Source organism: Mauremys reevesii, linkage group 7 (assembly GCF_016161935.1).
Source record: "Mauremys reevesii isolate NIE-2019 linkage group 7, ASM1616193v1, whole genome shotgun sequence".
NCBI lineage: Eukaryota > Metazoa > Chordata > Testudines > Geoemydidae > Mauremys > Mauremys reevesii.
Window position 1 is genome coordinate 52,033,888 of NC_052629.1, and position 14,403 is coordinate 52,048,290.

General features: G+C 40.2%; 1 protein-coding gene across 12 annotated transcripts in view; it reads left to right on the forward strand.

The window, feature by feature from the left end:
- LDB3 (LIM domain binding 3) overlaps window positions 1-14,403 on the forward strand; it is a 214,581-nt gene that overhangs the window by 117,268 nt on the left and 82,910 nt on the right. For 8 of the 12 annotated variants that reach the window (XM_039546804.1, XM_039546802.1, XM_039546805.1 and 5 more), the window contains exon 5: window positions 4,306-4,712. In XM_039546804.1, coding sequence (XP_039402738.1) covers window positions 4,306-4,712 — 407 coding nt within the window. Of the gene's footprint in view, window positions 1-4,305; window positions 4,713-10,707; window positions 10,731-14,111; window positions 14,316-14,403 lie in introns of all 12 variants that reach the window. The other 4 variants (XM_039546806.1, XM_039546814.1, XM_039546813.1 and 1 more) reach the window with 2 other exon arrangements.

Genomic DNA, 14,403 nt, shown 5'->3' on the forward strand with positions numbered 1-14,403 from the left:
CAGCATCTTTCTCTAGGGAGGAAGCCAATGCCCAGTGTTAGAGCCTCCTCTTCTGGTCAGCAGAAAGATAGCATCAGACTTTTATAGATGAAAATGTTAGCTCATTTTTCCAGCCACAGGGATAATTTGATGGGGTGGAATTGGGGGTGGGGGGGGGGAGAAGATGAGGAACAAGGAAATGTTAGTCACTGCTGACTACTTATAATTTCATTAGATATAATGCTAAGAGATGTTCATTACTAGAAGCCTGACATTCAGATTTCAGAAGTGCAATAATTTTTTCCTTCATTGGTGTGTTCTTGCCACTAGACTGAAACAAACAGAACAATAATTTAATCTAAAATATACTCTTATGAATGAACCAAATAACAGGTACTTTATCAGTCATGAGAGGAAACAGCCAAATGGAAAATTATACTGATGCTGAAAGTCCATATCCCCATCCTTCCACTTTACTCCACAAATTGCCCCTTGTCTCCAAAAATTTCCCCAGTCTTAACTTAAAAACCTCAAATGTGACCCCCAGGTTTCCAGTGTAAACTGTAGGACATAGTTCTGTTTTCCTATGCCAGTAATCAGCTATTACAATAAATCAATACCAATATGCAGTTAAGAAACCTAGCTAGAAAATATTTGAGGAACGTAACCAAAATTCCCCCAAAAGCTAAAGGATGGCAACCCCACCAGCCTTCATTTTCTGTCCTCTTACCCACAATATTTCCTTTCCTATAACCATCTCTTTATTTAAGTTACAGTTCTGCCAAATATTATTAGGCTGCTTTTTATTGATTAAAAATGTTTCTCTCTTCTAGAGCTCACGCTAACACCACTTAATAATTTCCCCTCACAGTACCCTTCCCTATATCAGAGGTGAGGGGAAGGAGTCCTGTGTTAAATTTTCACTGATTCTAAAATGTTTTTTTTTCTAGTTAACCTACAGATCTAGCTTCATCAGATGCTGTCTGTTCCTTCTGTTGTTGTTGTATGTGCTTTACCTTGATTTTTCTGTCCTGCCAGGATGTACAGCTTTCAGAAGGAGAGCATCAATGTAATTGGTGACTCATTATCTGAGAAAGGATTGTGCATTTGTTCCTCTTTAAAAATATATATTGTAGGTGGAAATCCTGTTTTTTATTTGTTTAATGATACTTGGACGCCTCTAATAGGCAATTACCAATGGTTATTTGCACACTTTTTTTGAGGTCAGAATGTATTGACCGAAGTGTGTGATTAATTATAAATACATTCAGAAAAAATGAACAAAATATGTAAAAAGCAGTAGTTTGAAATATACTATTAAGATAATCATTTTCCATAGCCTCAGTGGCCTCACACCAGAAAGCCAACAGTGGATAATTAGACCCAGTGCGAGTAACTAATATTCATTGACAATGACATTGTTACCTACTCTGTAAATTTCAGTTTGAAGCCCAAACTCTGCTCAGGTTTACATCCTCTGCAACCCCATAGAAGCCAGTGGGGTTGCAGATTTGGGATGTCCAAATATGACCCTGCAAGCCATTATAGCCCTGTATGGGGCACAGTGTCCCCAGGGGTCACTGAGGGACTTACGCTGAGTAGCAGCTCCTTCAAAACCTTTGAAAGGTTTAGCCTTCAACTCCAGTCTGGAGCGGTGTTCTTGGCCTTTGCTGCTGCAGCGGCTACATCCTTTTTTAGATACGCTCCCCTGGAATGTGAGTCCCGGCAGCAACACTGACAGGCATTCCAATCTTGTGCTTCCAAAAATGTGGTTATTAATTATGGCTTCTACATGTCCGCATGCACAAGGGTGGAGAAGAGGTGTCCTCTCTACGGCACTGAATCAGGGTCAGCGTAAGTTAGCTGTAAGACAGGACTCTAAGCTTCTGCGATAAATTGCAAGTTGATATCACATATACACTAAGAAATCCACAAATTCCCCATTTGTCCAAATGCTTTATCTAGTGCCTCACTATACACTGGCGTGCAACAGATACAACAATGCCGGAAAATGTCTGCTGCTGTCCTGTTTCGTTCAAATCATATAAACAAACAGAAAGAAAAAATAAAGCTTACAATCTAAGTATAGTAGAAGGGTTTTTGTTCTGTTTGCCTAGCACAGTTGGATTCCATGCCTAGGGCTCCTAAGTGTTATGATAATATATATAATAATTATACTGATTGTTCATGGATACTCCATTATCAAGTGAGCTGCCAAAACATAACAGAGAAAAAAGTCTCACAAAGACACCTTCCAAGAGGAGAGTTTGAACTATTGAGCTGAGGCACCGACCAGGCTAAAAGATGAAAGGGAATGGATTTATTGGAACTAGCTTTGGTTTAATAGCAAAACAGGGGCACAAAAAATTGGGCATTATGAAGACAAAGAAATGCTGAACACTGGTGTGGTGGATTTATGAGTTAGGTTTTCCAAACCCAAATTGGAAAACCATGTTTGTAAGATCTAGACTGTCTTTTATTTCAAATTAAGGAGAAAACAAAGAGACTACATAAATTTAAAATGCCCATGAGAGTTAAAATAGAGCATCTTTCTCTTGCGCTGTAAGATCCTTCATCTTTAATCTTCTTGCAGCCGTTCCCTCTAGCAGACAGACAGACTTCTTAAAGAAAATACAAAAAAACAATATCCTAGTTATGATGCACCACAGCGAGCCAATGATTTACTCTGATGGAAATACAGGCAGTTTAGTTGGATCTAAAGGTTCCATCCTGCCAGGCACTCTGTATGGCCTGAGAAATGCTGGCTGCCCTCAACTCCCACTGACTTATGGGGAGTTACACCTGGGGTGAGTTTGCGCTGAAGGGGCAGAAGGCAATGATCTAGATCAAGAGTTCACAGACTTCATTGCACCATGATCCCCTTCTGACAGCAAAAATTACTCCATGACCCCAGGAGGGAGGACCAAAGCCTGAGTCAAAGCCCAATCCCCACCACCCTGAGTGGGATGCCCAAAACCAAAGCCCGAGTCCCACTGCCCAGGGTGGGGAGGCCAAAGCCCAAGGGCATCAGGCCCAGCAGGGAGCCTGTAACCTGACCCCCTCCACCCAGGGCTGAAGCCCTCGGGCTTTGGCCCCGGGTAGTGGGGCTCAGGCTTCAGCTTCAGCCCCCAGGTGGTGGGTCTCGGGCTTTGGCTCTGGTCCCGGGCCACAGCAAGTCTAAGCCAACCCTGGCAACCCCAGGGTCATGACCCACTTTGTGGTCCCAACCCACAGTCTGAAAACGGCTGATCTAGATCACAGCAAGCACCAGCTCAAAACTTTTGAATGGGAGGGAGCAGGGAGAGGAGGTGAGTTGTCCTTTTCATAGTTTATGGTCTAATTCTCTTACAAAATGCTGATTATTTTTTGTGTGGAATGTGTTACTGAAAATGCCATTATTTCCTGTTTTCAGTATTAACCTTATTTAATCTGTACTTTGCAGCATTAGTAGGAAACCATTTATTGACATTATATTTAACAAAACACATAATTTTCTATTATTTTCCAGAGTGGGTTTTAGAAAGTTAAGATGTGCTTCTAATGTGAGGCATCAGCAGGGGGTCTTGCATATATATGATATTGGGAGGGCTTCTTGAGACCCTCACAATATTCCATAGTGTCCTAGCTACAAAAAAATATACAAATCACGGATGTGGAATTATACTCTTAAGGTGCAATTTCATGCTCTATGCCTGTTTAACTTCCATTCATTTAAATGGAAATTATGTACATGCATAAAAGAGGAACTATACCTGTTGGTTAATACACTTTCTTGAGTTCTTTCAGCCTACTTGCTAACCATGTTGCATGGCCTTGTTAGCATGACCTGGCACCTATGAGAACAATGCAGTTTAAGGGCTTCATTAATTTTAGGACTGTTCGTGAGAAATTGAATGCTGTCATTTCAGAAACATTAGGTCTTAAATTTCTAGGTAATAGCATAGATTTTTGTACTTGTATATTATTGCCTCAAATGGGAGTGACCTCAAACCATTCAGATTTCCTTAATTATCATAGGAATGAATGGAAGATATAGTCTATCAAATGATATCTAATTACATTTTCAGCTAATAACAAGCTCTTTTGACATTACATTTTAACTTGTATGTTTCAAGTAAAAAAAAAATGCCTGAGTGTGTAGTCCCACCCTATTGAAAGAAGATCAACTGAATGTTCTCTCGAAAGGCTGGCTACTTCAGCCACTAATCTGTTTGTCTCACGTGTATGAATATATGCAGAAAGCGATAGATATAGATCTATTCTTATTGCATGTGTTCTATGATTGCTCTTTTTTTCTTTTCTTGGCCTGCATGTTTGCTACTACAGGACCCTGCTTTGGAAATCAGTGCCAGCAGAACAACCTTCAGTCCTCTAACTAACACAGCGACTGGGCCTTTGGGTAGTATTTTAGCCACCAATGGAACGTTTTCAGGCTACCTCAGCAAGCAGGAGATCAGCTGTTCAAATAGCTCTTCCTTCTTAAAGACCATTGCAGTTAGAACTTCCATGGCCTCTCTGTCTGTGACACCTGACATTTCACCTGCAAAGAGTAACCTAAGTTCAAAACTAAGCCCCGTGTTCACTGATGGCAGTAGTCCTAAACACCAGCTGAGCCCTGCAAGGCAATATAACAACCCCATTGGCCTTTACTCAGCAGAGACTCTAAAGGAAATGGCTGAAATGCATAAATTAAGTCTCAAACGAAGGGCTTCAGAAGGTGGACTTCCTAGAGGGTAGGTAACGTGGTGATTAATTCAATGTTTCAGTAAGTAAGTAAGTAACAGCTGAAGAATGAAGTATAAAACCAGTTACTATACTGTGAATTTGTCTTGTAATTATCATTAATGATGTCCTGAAAAATAGTTATTAAACCTTTCCCCACCTCAAACAGGACACATGGTGCTATTTCATAACAACTCTTGGTCTTTGGTATTCTGAATTGTATTACAGATTGGCTATTGGGTATCCTGGCATGAGGAGGAACACTGTGGTTAAGGTACCTGTGACTATACCAGCGTGTTGGTACTCTCCAATTTAATTCTCTATACTTAATCTGGTTGACCTGAATATCAGCTACAGGCCTGTATGGAAGTTGCTGTAAACGGGATCTGAAACTACACTTTCCTAAAGAGAAATTGCCTGGAGCAGCTAAGATAACAATCTTAATCTATTGCAGTGAACGTCTATAACTCCTTCCTCGGTGTAGTCACATTCCAGTGCAAATTGAGATTGAATTATTATTAGTTCGACCCCTTGGTTTGAATGTCATCCAGCTCAAATCTAAGCACTATTCCACCTGTGTGGAAAGAAATAATCAATAGTTATTATCCATCTGGTAAGATATAGAGATGATCCCACCTAGTTTGACTTCAGAATATGAAGTTGTTCAGTGCTGTACTGTATTTGTAGAGTAGATATTTTTGCCACAAGCTTGGACTACATTACAGAAACGTTGAAATAAATGACAGCCATGGGAAAGAGTTACTTTCCCACCTTTCTACTATTATTTATGATTTATTAATTTACAAACAAACCTCTATAAGTCAGTTACCCCAAAGCTGCCTTTATCTGAAGTGAAGTCATGTTTCCCAATGTGTTTTAGGAGAAACAAGGAATTTTCAGCACCCTTATCTGAATAAATCCCATGTCCGCCTTTCTGTTTGGATAATTAAGGTTTGATTAAGGAAAAGGGTATTTCAAATAACAATGCAAAAGTATAGTAACAGCTAGATAAAGGGAAAACTTCCCTGAGACACAATTTAGTCACCAAAGCTTTCTTTTAGCTCAATATATTATACAAAATGAGGGGCTGAGAGCAAGAGGAGAAAAATACAATAGGGGCCTGATTCTCCTTTGCCCAGTACCTTGCATAGTCACTTACATGAGAGCAAAGTGGATGTAAAACGCTATTATTCTGAGTTGATAGTGTTTTACACCAGGATGCACTCAGTTTGCATTAGTGTAAATGACTACACAAGATGCAAGACAGTGAACCTAGCGCTCACTAGCACCATCAAGCCCTAGCACTGTAAACTCAAAAGTGCCGTCTACATTTGGTTATAAGAGACTTAAATTTAAAGACATTTTCAGCAGAAACAGACCAAAAAAAGCTTTTGTTTTCATTTACATTTTTCATGAGGAAAACTATCATTTCTCTGCCTGATTTAGCACTCACAGCTCCTTGGTAGCACATCTTACCTCCCTTGTCTTGGCCTCTTCACATCCCTTGTTAACCTTTCTCCTTGTATTTTCCTTTAGGTAAATTTTGGGCAGATGAACTGCCTGAGTATTCCTACTATGTACTATTACAAACAAATACACACCATAGGGTTGCATCTGCCACTCATTGACATCAGTAGAAGCCTTTTCATTGATTTCAATAGGCATTGGATCAGGCCACATAATCGAAGCATTTGTCTTTAAGGAGGTAAACAAAATATGGACACTGAACCAGCTCCACAGTAATCCCCCTACCTTACAGCAATGCCTTTCTATATGTGCCACTTCTTCCCACATATATGCACAAGCACTCTTACAAAATAATTTAAGCTCCTCTTGATGCACATCTGTGACCTTCTTATGCTATGTCTAGTATACCGAAACATAGCATAAGAAGGCTTGGCAGAATTCAATTTTAATTTTTTTATAATTTGGATGGATAAAATTGATATTTATTTTTAAACATTTTTTTTCAAGTTATATTTTCACCATTGTGCAAAATTGCAGGAAATTGGGGCGGAGGTGTCAGACAATAGTTATTTAATGACCATAGGCATTGAGATTCAAAAATTTAAAGCCTTATAACCGTTAAAACACAATTTATCAACATCACGTGTCAAAATATACAAAGGAAATATCCTTAAATCAAACTCTAATAAGTTCTCAAGCAAAACTTTTCTTTCTTACATTGCTAAGCTATAAATTTGGATTATTACTAATGGAAATATTTTTTTCATCAGGGTGTGTGTGTACATCAAAACTTACTGATATTTACCAATAAAAATTGAATCTTTCCAGGTTTAAGTGTCAGACTCCCAATAACAAAGCTAAAGCTTTTATCATGGTACCCTCACCTGAGATTTCATTCTGAATTTGAATATGGTTTTGGAGTGCTTTTGTATGAGTAGCTGTAACATATTCATAAATTATAGCCAATTCTGCCTCCTTGCTTTACATATAAACAAACGGAGCAATATGGAAAATCATACAGTTAATGGATCCCTCCCCGGGAAAGAAAGAGCTGTTTTGATAGCTGTTAAGCACTCACCAAAGTACAAACAGCCCGAAATTACTCAGCACAAGTGTCTCTGTAATGGTAGCATGCTGTGAAAATTCTGTGTTCCTGGGCCGCCATGTCCACTTGTATGTTATCCATGAAGTGAGAAGCCCTGTGGACTGCAATCTAAAAAGGAATACTAGCTTTCTTGGGACCTGCTAGAGATTTAGTGCTTATGTTATCCATGATTCTCTGTTTTTCTGGGTTTGTACATTCATAAAAAGCAAAAAGAACAGAAGTACTTATGGCACCTTAGAGACTAACAAAAAGCAGTACAGTGCAAAACAGGCTCTGCAAGGTCAGCCCTGACTCTGATTGGTACTAGTCTATAAGTGATACTGTATGAAAACCTACATAGGGCAGGTAGATCCCAGGTGTATTTTATATTTAAATGTTTGGGATTTTTTTTAACTTGTATCCTATGAAACATCTAAACAGATACAGTGATGTGCTGGATGGGACTCTGGGGAACCCCTTGTTAAAATTCTGTCAGCAAGCGCAAAGGAAGATTAGAATGATTTCTGTATCTCTTACTGAATTCCCAGTCCCTTACTCCTCTTATGCACTTCTGGAACTAAGGGCTTATTACAGGGCAAGGGTGAACATTTTTTGCAGGAGTGCCTATTACAGTGTCAGCAGCAGATCTTAATGGAGTAAAGGTTCTGCAATGGGGAACATTAACACAGATTGAGAATGAGTCATCGAGTCTCATGTATGGATTCTCATACTAGCCTGTGTTATTCTGCACGTCTTTGGCTAGGACAGTAAATACCTGTCCCGCATGTTTTTGTGTGTCAGAGGGGTAGGATTACCAGCTTGTTACTCTGTGGCATCTTTGAGTGAGCAGGTTGCGTATTTCGGTACCGGCCCATATTTAGAAATAAACTAAAATGATGTGTGGGACTGAGCTGGAAAATTTTTTATCATCTCAACCCAGCATATCAAGAGAGGCTAAGCTTTACTGTAGCTGGAGGGAGTTGTGATAATCTGTTTAGGTCTGAAAAATCTTTGCCGAGATTTGAGGATATTGACCACTTCTCAGAAGACTAATGCGTGCACAGTATTTTTTCTGTCTATGAAACATAGTTTTCATGTGCATGTTCTTCATACTCTACCATCAAAGAATTGGTTGCTCTCTCTTTTAAGGGGTATTTTACAAACTCCAGTTCTACCTTAAAAATAATGTTTTCTATGCACAGACATGGTTGAGAGGATTAGAATAGCCATCAGAGTTCACTTCAGAAAATGATACTATTACACCATGTTTCACTGTAAGCGGTTGCTCAGCTGTCTTGCACATACCTAAAATGGATATAGAATCACTGATCTGCTTACAGGCTACAACTTGTTCCTAATATATCTCTACTGATTCCTGTAAAAGACAGATATATTTGGCTCATTGCATGGTTTACAGAGCTGGCAGAATATTCTCGAAGCTGAGAATCTGAGGGGCAGACACTGGGGGAAAAAAGGCATTATATGACTGTATGTCCAGACAAATGCCACAGCTTTGGCTCGCTGCACTGTTTTTTACTTGGGTGTCAGAGCTGCAGAAAAGCCTTATGTAAAGAAGAAGCTACTCCAAAGAGTCACTGAGATGAAAGCAGTGGGCCAATCAAGTCATAATGCTGCTCAGCACTGCTCTGTGGGAGACCCAGATTCACTCCCACGGCTGGAAATGTTGCAGAAGCAACTGAGAAGATGATGATGCCCAGATCTATCAAAAGTGTCTTATGTAGTCAATTAGAAAATAATGCTGTTGACTATCTCTGCATGGAATATTTGCCACTTTTTCCTTGGTCTCAGACATGATCTGCTATCCATGATCCAGAGGGATGGGGCAAGAAGGAGAGCAAAGGTGCATGTTCTCAAAGATTTGAGAAAGACTATGTGAAAATGATCATCCAGATCCCATCAGTACCGCTCTCTGCATCCATTAGCAGAGGTCATTGGGGAATCATATAAGGAGCTTCCCCTTACCAGAGGTCTGAGCTCCTTCCTTCTGTCATGCTCCCAGCTTCTGCCTGCCTGAGACCTAAATTCTGATCTCTTGTGTTGTGCTGCTTTCCAATTGCTTAGTAGGCTACAACCAATTATTGTTAATGCAGTGGAGAACGATGCTACGTGAATATTGTTTTCTCCTACATTATGTCTTGTTACTGATCTCAAAAAGACACAATATTAATGCTACAAAATTAATGCTCTCAGGCCTTGTAACAGAGTGGCTTACTCCTAAAGGACTGGAGGGCTTTGGGCTAACCAACCATGATTACCAAAAGGGCACACCTCGGTTGGTTCATGTAATTTCTTATGAAGGGCAGTGGATGGCTGCTGGGAAGGGGAAGGCTCAGGAAATAAAAAAGCTTCTGCAAGGAAGACCCTGATGCCAGGAGGGTTGGAGCCAAAGCAGAAATCTGTGGCTCTAGACCTGAGCCCAAGGCTTCAGCTAAGCAGGCCCTGGGAGTGGCCTGCAAAGACAGGAAAGGCCTCAGTCAAGAAGGTCTGGGAGTATGGTAAATTGGAGACTGTTGGGGGCTGAGCAGGCTCTAGCAAAAAGACCTAGGACGTGGGGTTTCACTACTGAAATTTAAAGTAGGAAAAGCCTGGGAGTGACCTGACAAAAGGGTAAAAATGGACTGTATTTTTGGACATTGAGTTTTACTTTGAAACTTTATTTATGTGATTAAACTTGGACCCTCAAGAAGGGGTACTGACTGGACAAGAAAAGCCTGTGTTGAGTTTAAAAAGCCCTTTGAGGGAAAAATTGTTAGCAGGGCACCACAGAGGCTTCCCTGGCCACAGGGGATTGCATGGGAGACAACTGATCCCACTACATGGCTGGTTAGCTTTTCACTTTGTCTGGTGTAAAATCAAGAGTGACCACTGAAATCAATTGATATACGCCAGTGTAAAACTAATATAAGTGAGATCAGATTCAGGTCAGTAATGTGTGAAGTAGAGGGGCTTTTTCCTTCAAATATCTGTTAATATTTTCTTTGGATATTCTTCAGCAGATCCTGCTCACTAGATTGGCTATATGGGGTCAGGCTGACAGGACTGGCATTACATACATGAATATTTAGTGTCTGGGGAGGAGGATATAATCTCTCTCACTCGTGTTATTTCAAGAGGAGTATACAGCCTGCAAATAGTTCTGCTTCCTTGCTTCTGTAACCCTCAATAACAATACTTCCAGTGATGCACAGTAATAAAAATGTTGTCAAGGATCAGCCAGAATGCCTTGGTACCGTAGTAAGTCTCTGTGGATAAACTATAATCCCTACATTTCTCCTCTCTCTTAATCCATTGTGGTTTTTTAGGCATACAGTTGCTTTCTATTCCTATTTGTAGATGGTTTGATAAAGCTTTATAAACCCTTGTTAATACGTATTGCCCTTGACACTCTAAAACTATTGTTCCTTTTGTTTGTTTGTTCTTTCTCTCTTCCCTAGGTCATAGCCAACACAGCTGCCAAGTTAGTATCAAATAGTGTGTACGTGTTATGCGGTATGTTTGGGGATTTGTTTTCTGGGGTAGCATGAGCCCATATGTTCTTGCTGTGACTTTTTGCAAGGTAAAAGCATTGAAAAAGACCAGATTGGCATGGCAGGCATCATACATGGCTACTATATCCAGAGGTGGTTCTAGTCTAACAATATTTCTGAAACTCTCCTGCTTGTTTAGAATTTCATGTTGATATCCTAACTTTGCAACTGTAACTTGGATTGGAACTTGCTTAACTCTTGAAAAGCTTTTCAGATCTTTTTAATTCCCTGAAGTCATACATGCATTTCTTCTTAATTCTTCCAGTAGTCTTCATGCTCCCGGGATTTTGTGGGCTTTGGCCACAAGCTTTTTATTATATAATTACCAGAGTGTTTTTAGCTTCAGGAGATAAATCCAAATCTTGAAGTCCAATTCCAGCCAAATTCCCATTGACCTCAACGTTTAGCTCTTGGGTTTTAAATATCTAAGATGTACATTTCTTCAGTGGGAATTCTGCCTGAATAAGGAGTTAGTATGGACTTGAGGATCTGACCCATCAGCTTTTAGGCAGGGAAATTCCCCCAACTCCCCTTCAACTTCTGAATTCCTGATTGACTTCTCTGGATTGGAAGTTGCTCGTGCCCATGCAACATTCTGGAAGTCCAGAACTCAAAATTGGGCTAAATTCAGCAGCAAAGTAAATGATGAAGCAAGTTAAATGTCAAGTTTAACTGATAAAAGGATCAGTGGAAATGATAGAGTAGTTCAACTTGAATTGGCATTTAGAGGGTGAGCAACATAAGTGTAATTTACACTGATTTGACAGCGTGTGGTGCCCACATTAAGCCCTTGATGTAGCTTGGAACAAATAGATACAACTTCCATTGAAGTCAAAGGAGCTTTTGCCCACTTACGCTTAGGACTGAATTTTTCCCTGGAGTTGTAGGGCTGACGTATCAGAAGTCAAAGTATGGGGCTCTATTTTATCTTATACTCTTCTGTTACATTTCCTGTATACTTCCAGAGTTCTGCTACCAAGCTGTGTAAATTTTGCACTCCTGCTGAATGCCTGTCAGCATTACCTATTGCAAAGACCCCAGATTTGTAGCTTTTAGTCTCTTGCTCCTGCTAGAATTGGCTCCTCACCTCTGCCAAAGGGTCCTGCACTGGGTATCCTGTATTGACATTAACATTTTCTCCCCTCCCAACAAGACACTGCAGTAGAAACTCTGCCGTTGAAAGAGACCTTTTCTGGTTCTTTCTATGGAAATGCCTATTGATTTCAATTGAAGTTTTGCCTTGCAAAGGACTGTAGGTTTGACCCCATCCTGTTAAGAGAGCAGTGAAATTGCTTCAATTCCACATTCCAACACCAAAATCAGTAATTTTTGTGCGAGCCTAAGCATCCCTGAGACCTCTAGCCCTTTTCTGGATTGATTTGTTCAAGCCAATTGTCTAGGACATATATTTTCATATTTAGGCAAACTGATGCCTTCACTGAGTCTTCCCTTCTCCTATTAATGGAAAAGAGGGAGAGCACTGAATTAATGATCTCCAGGGCCTATGAATTCCGAACTGCTCTCCGATGGCTTGATGCATTGTGGGGATAAGAGAAGCCACCTCTATAACAAAGCATGGGGATTTTCAGAAGCCAACAGTAGGCATAATGTGCAGTCTCTCTTTCTTTGTGAGTCACTCTACAAGATGGTATCAATAGAATAATGTTATCATGGTTATTAAACATGTTAATTAAGAGACATTTAAAATGGTGAAAATGTTCAAATAAATGCATGTTTTTTATTTGTACCGAATGCATAATGAAGCTTCTTAATTCCTTCAAAATGACTATGCATGTATTTCAGGGCTGTGTTTGCCATAAAGTATGTATGCATCTATATGCACCTGTCCCTGCTGCATGCTCTTCTCAAATATTGCTTCAAAAATGCACAATTATATCTCTCCTATTGGCCTCGGTTAAGGCATTTCACCAAACAAAAGGCTGTTACAGGAGTTGGAATCCATTGCTTGGGAGAGCAGATCACCTATGATAATCAGCGCAAGTCTCAAGTCAGTTGTCTACTGGGAGTCTTCACAACTTGTGGGAAGAGTTTTTCACTCCTTTGATTTTCTTCTCTCTCCTTTAATGACTGAGGGGGGCATCTTCTATTAACAAACACTCTAAAAGGCCCCATACTGTGGCCCCATCCTTCTGACCTGCCATGAATATTGCAGATTCCTTTTCTTCATTGTTGCTCGGTAAACTGAAAGAGTTACTGCTGAGCACTGTGAAGCAATCCCTACCATTCAGGGATGAGCATATAGTGTCTGAAGCACCCAAAACACTTTATTTTCTTGGTGGGCTGAGGGAGGAGGTGGGAGTGACAGATGGGAATTTAACCCTGGTGTCCCATATGGTATCCAAGAGCAGTTAATTAAATGATTGAAGATCCGATTTAAAACGTTACTTGGAAAAACTTAAGCTAAACTCTAGGAGTATAACATTGTCTACCAAGATGCTGAGAGTCATGGTTTAATGATCTAAGTTTAGGATTGACAGTGAGGAAACCTGGCATTCAAATCCTAGCTCTGACACTGATTCCCTCCATGATTTTGGGTGTGTCACTTAAACTGCCTGTGCTTCATTTTCCCTAATAAAAATCCTCAACCACATGGAGGTCACAATAGGCAACTATCTCAGGATAATGAGTGCAATTGTCCTATCAACTGTGATGTAGACAGATTTAGGACTGAGCTTGCAATAAATTTATCCTGGAGTGGTTACATATTTTGGTAACCTCCACATCTCCTCACAGAGGTGCTATAAGGATTAAATTGTTAATATCTGCAAAGGGCTGTGAAGATGAAAAGCATGAGTACTAAATATCACCATGATGAATTATGCATATAGAAAAAATGTAATTCTGCATAAGAGAGAAGCAGTTGTTTATTTCAACTCATTAAACTTTCTAGTACCTTAGAAGATCTTTCTAAAAAGATTGAAGGAATACATGGGGAGCTCTTTGGGTGTAGACATATATGTACCTACATATGTATATGTAACAGCTATATTTGCCATATTTTTTGTTTTGTGGCTGCAGGTGTCTAAAGTTTACAAAACTATCAGCCAACACAAAAACCTCATTCTATAGTCTAGCCCCTGACCACTTTCCTTGTTAATGTTATCCATTACGCTGTGTGTTCTTTCTCTCCAGCAGTCTGAACAGATGCTTTTGTGGTGAGATGTCTTAGGCACATGCACACATTCCTCTGCTGCTGCTTTTTTCTTTTTATAATTATCACCTGTTTGTCCTTATTTTCTTTTCTTTCTCCCTTTGTCTCTTCTCCAAACCTCACTCTCACATAACCCCAGCACTGAGTATGTGGAACGCTTCAACCCTAATGTCCTGAAGGACTCTGCCCTGTCTACACACAAACCCATTGAGGTGAAAGGCCCGGGTGGCAAGGCCACTATAATTCATGCCCAGTATAACACCCCGATCAGCATGTATTCCCAGGATGCTATCATGGATGCCATCGCAGGCCAGGCACAGGCCCAAGGTGGTGAACTTGCTGGGTAAGGTTTTTTCTTGTGTAAAATGGCACCTATCTGCATGATGTATGAATCCTTCCTCTCATCCTTTTTCTCTCCTTGTTTGTTTGTC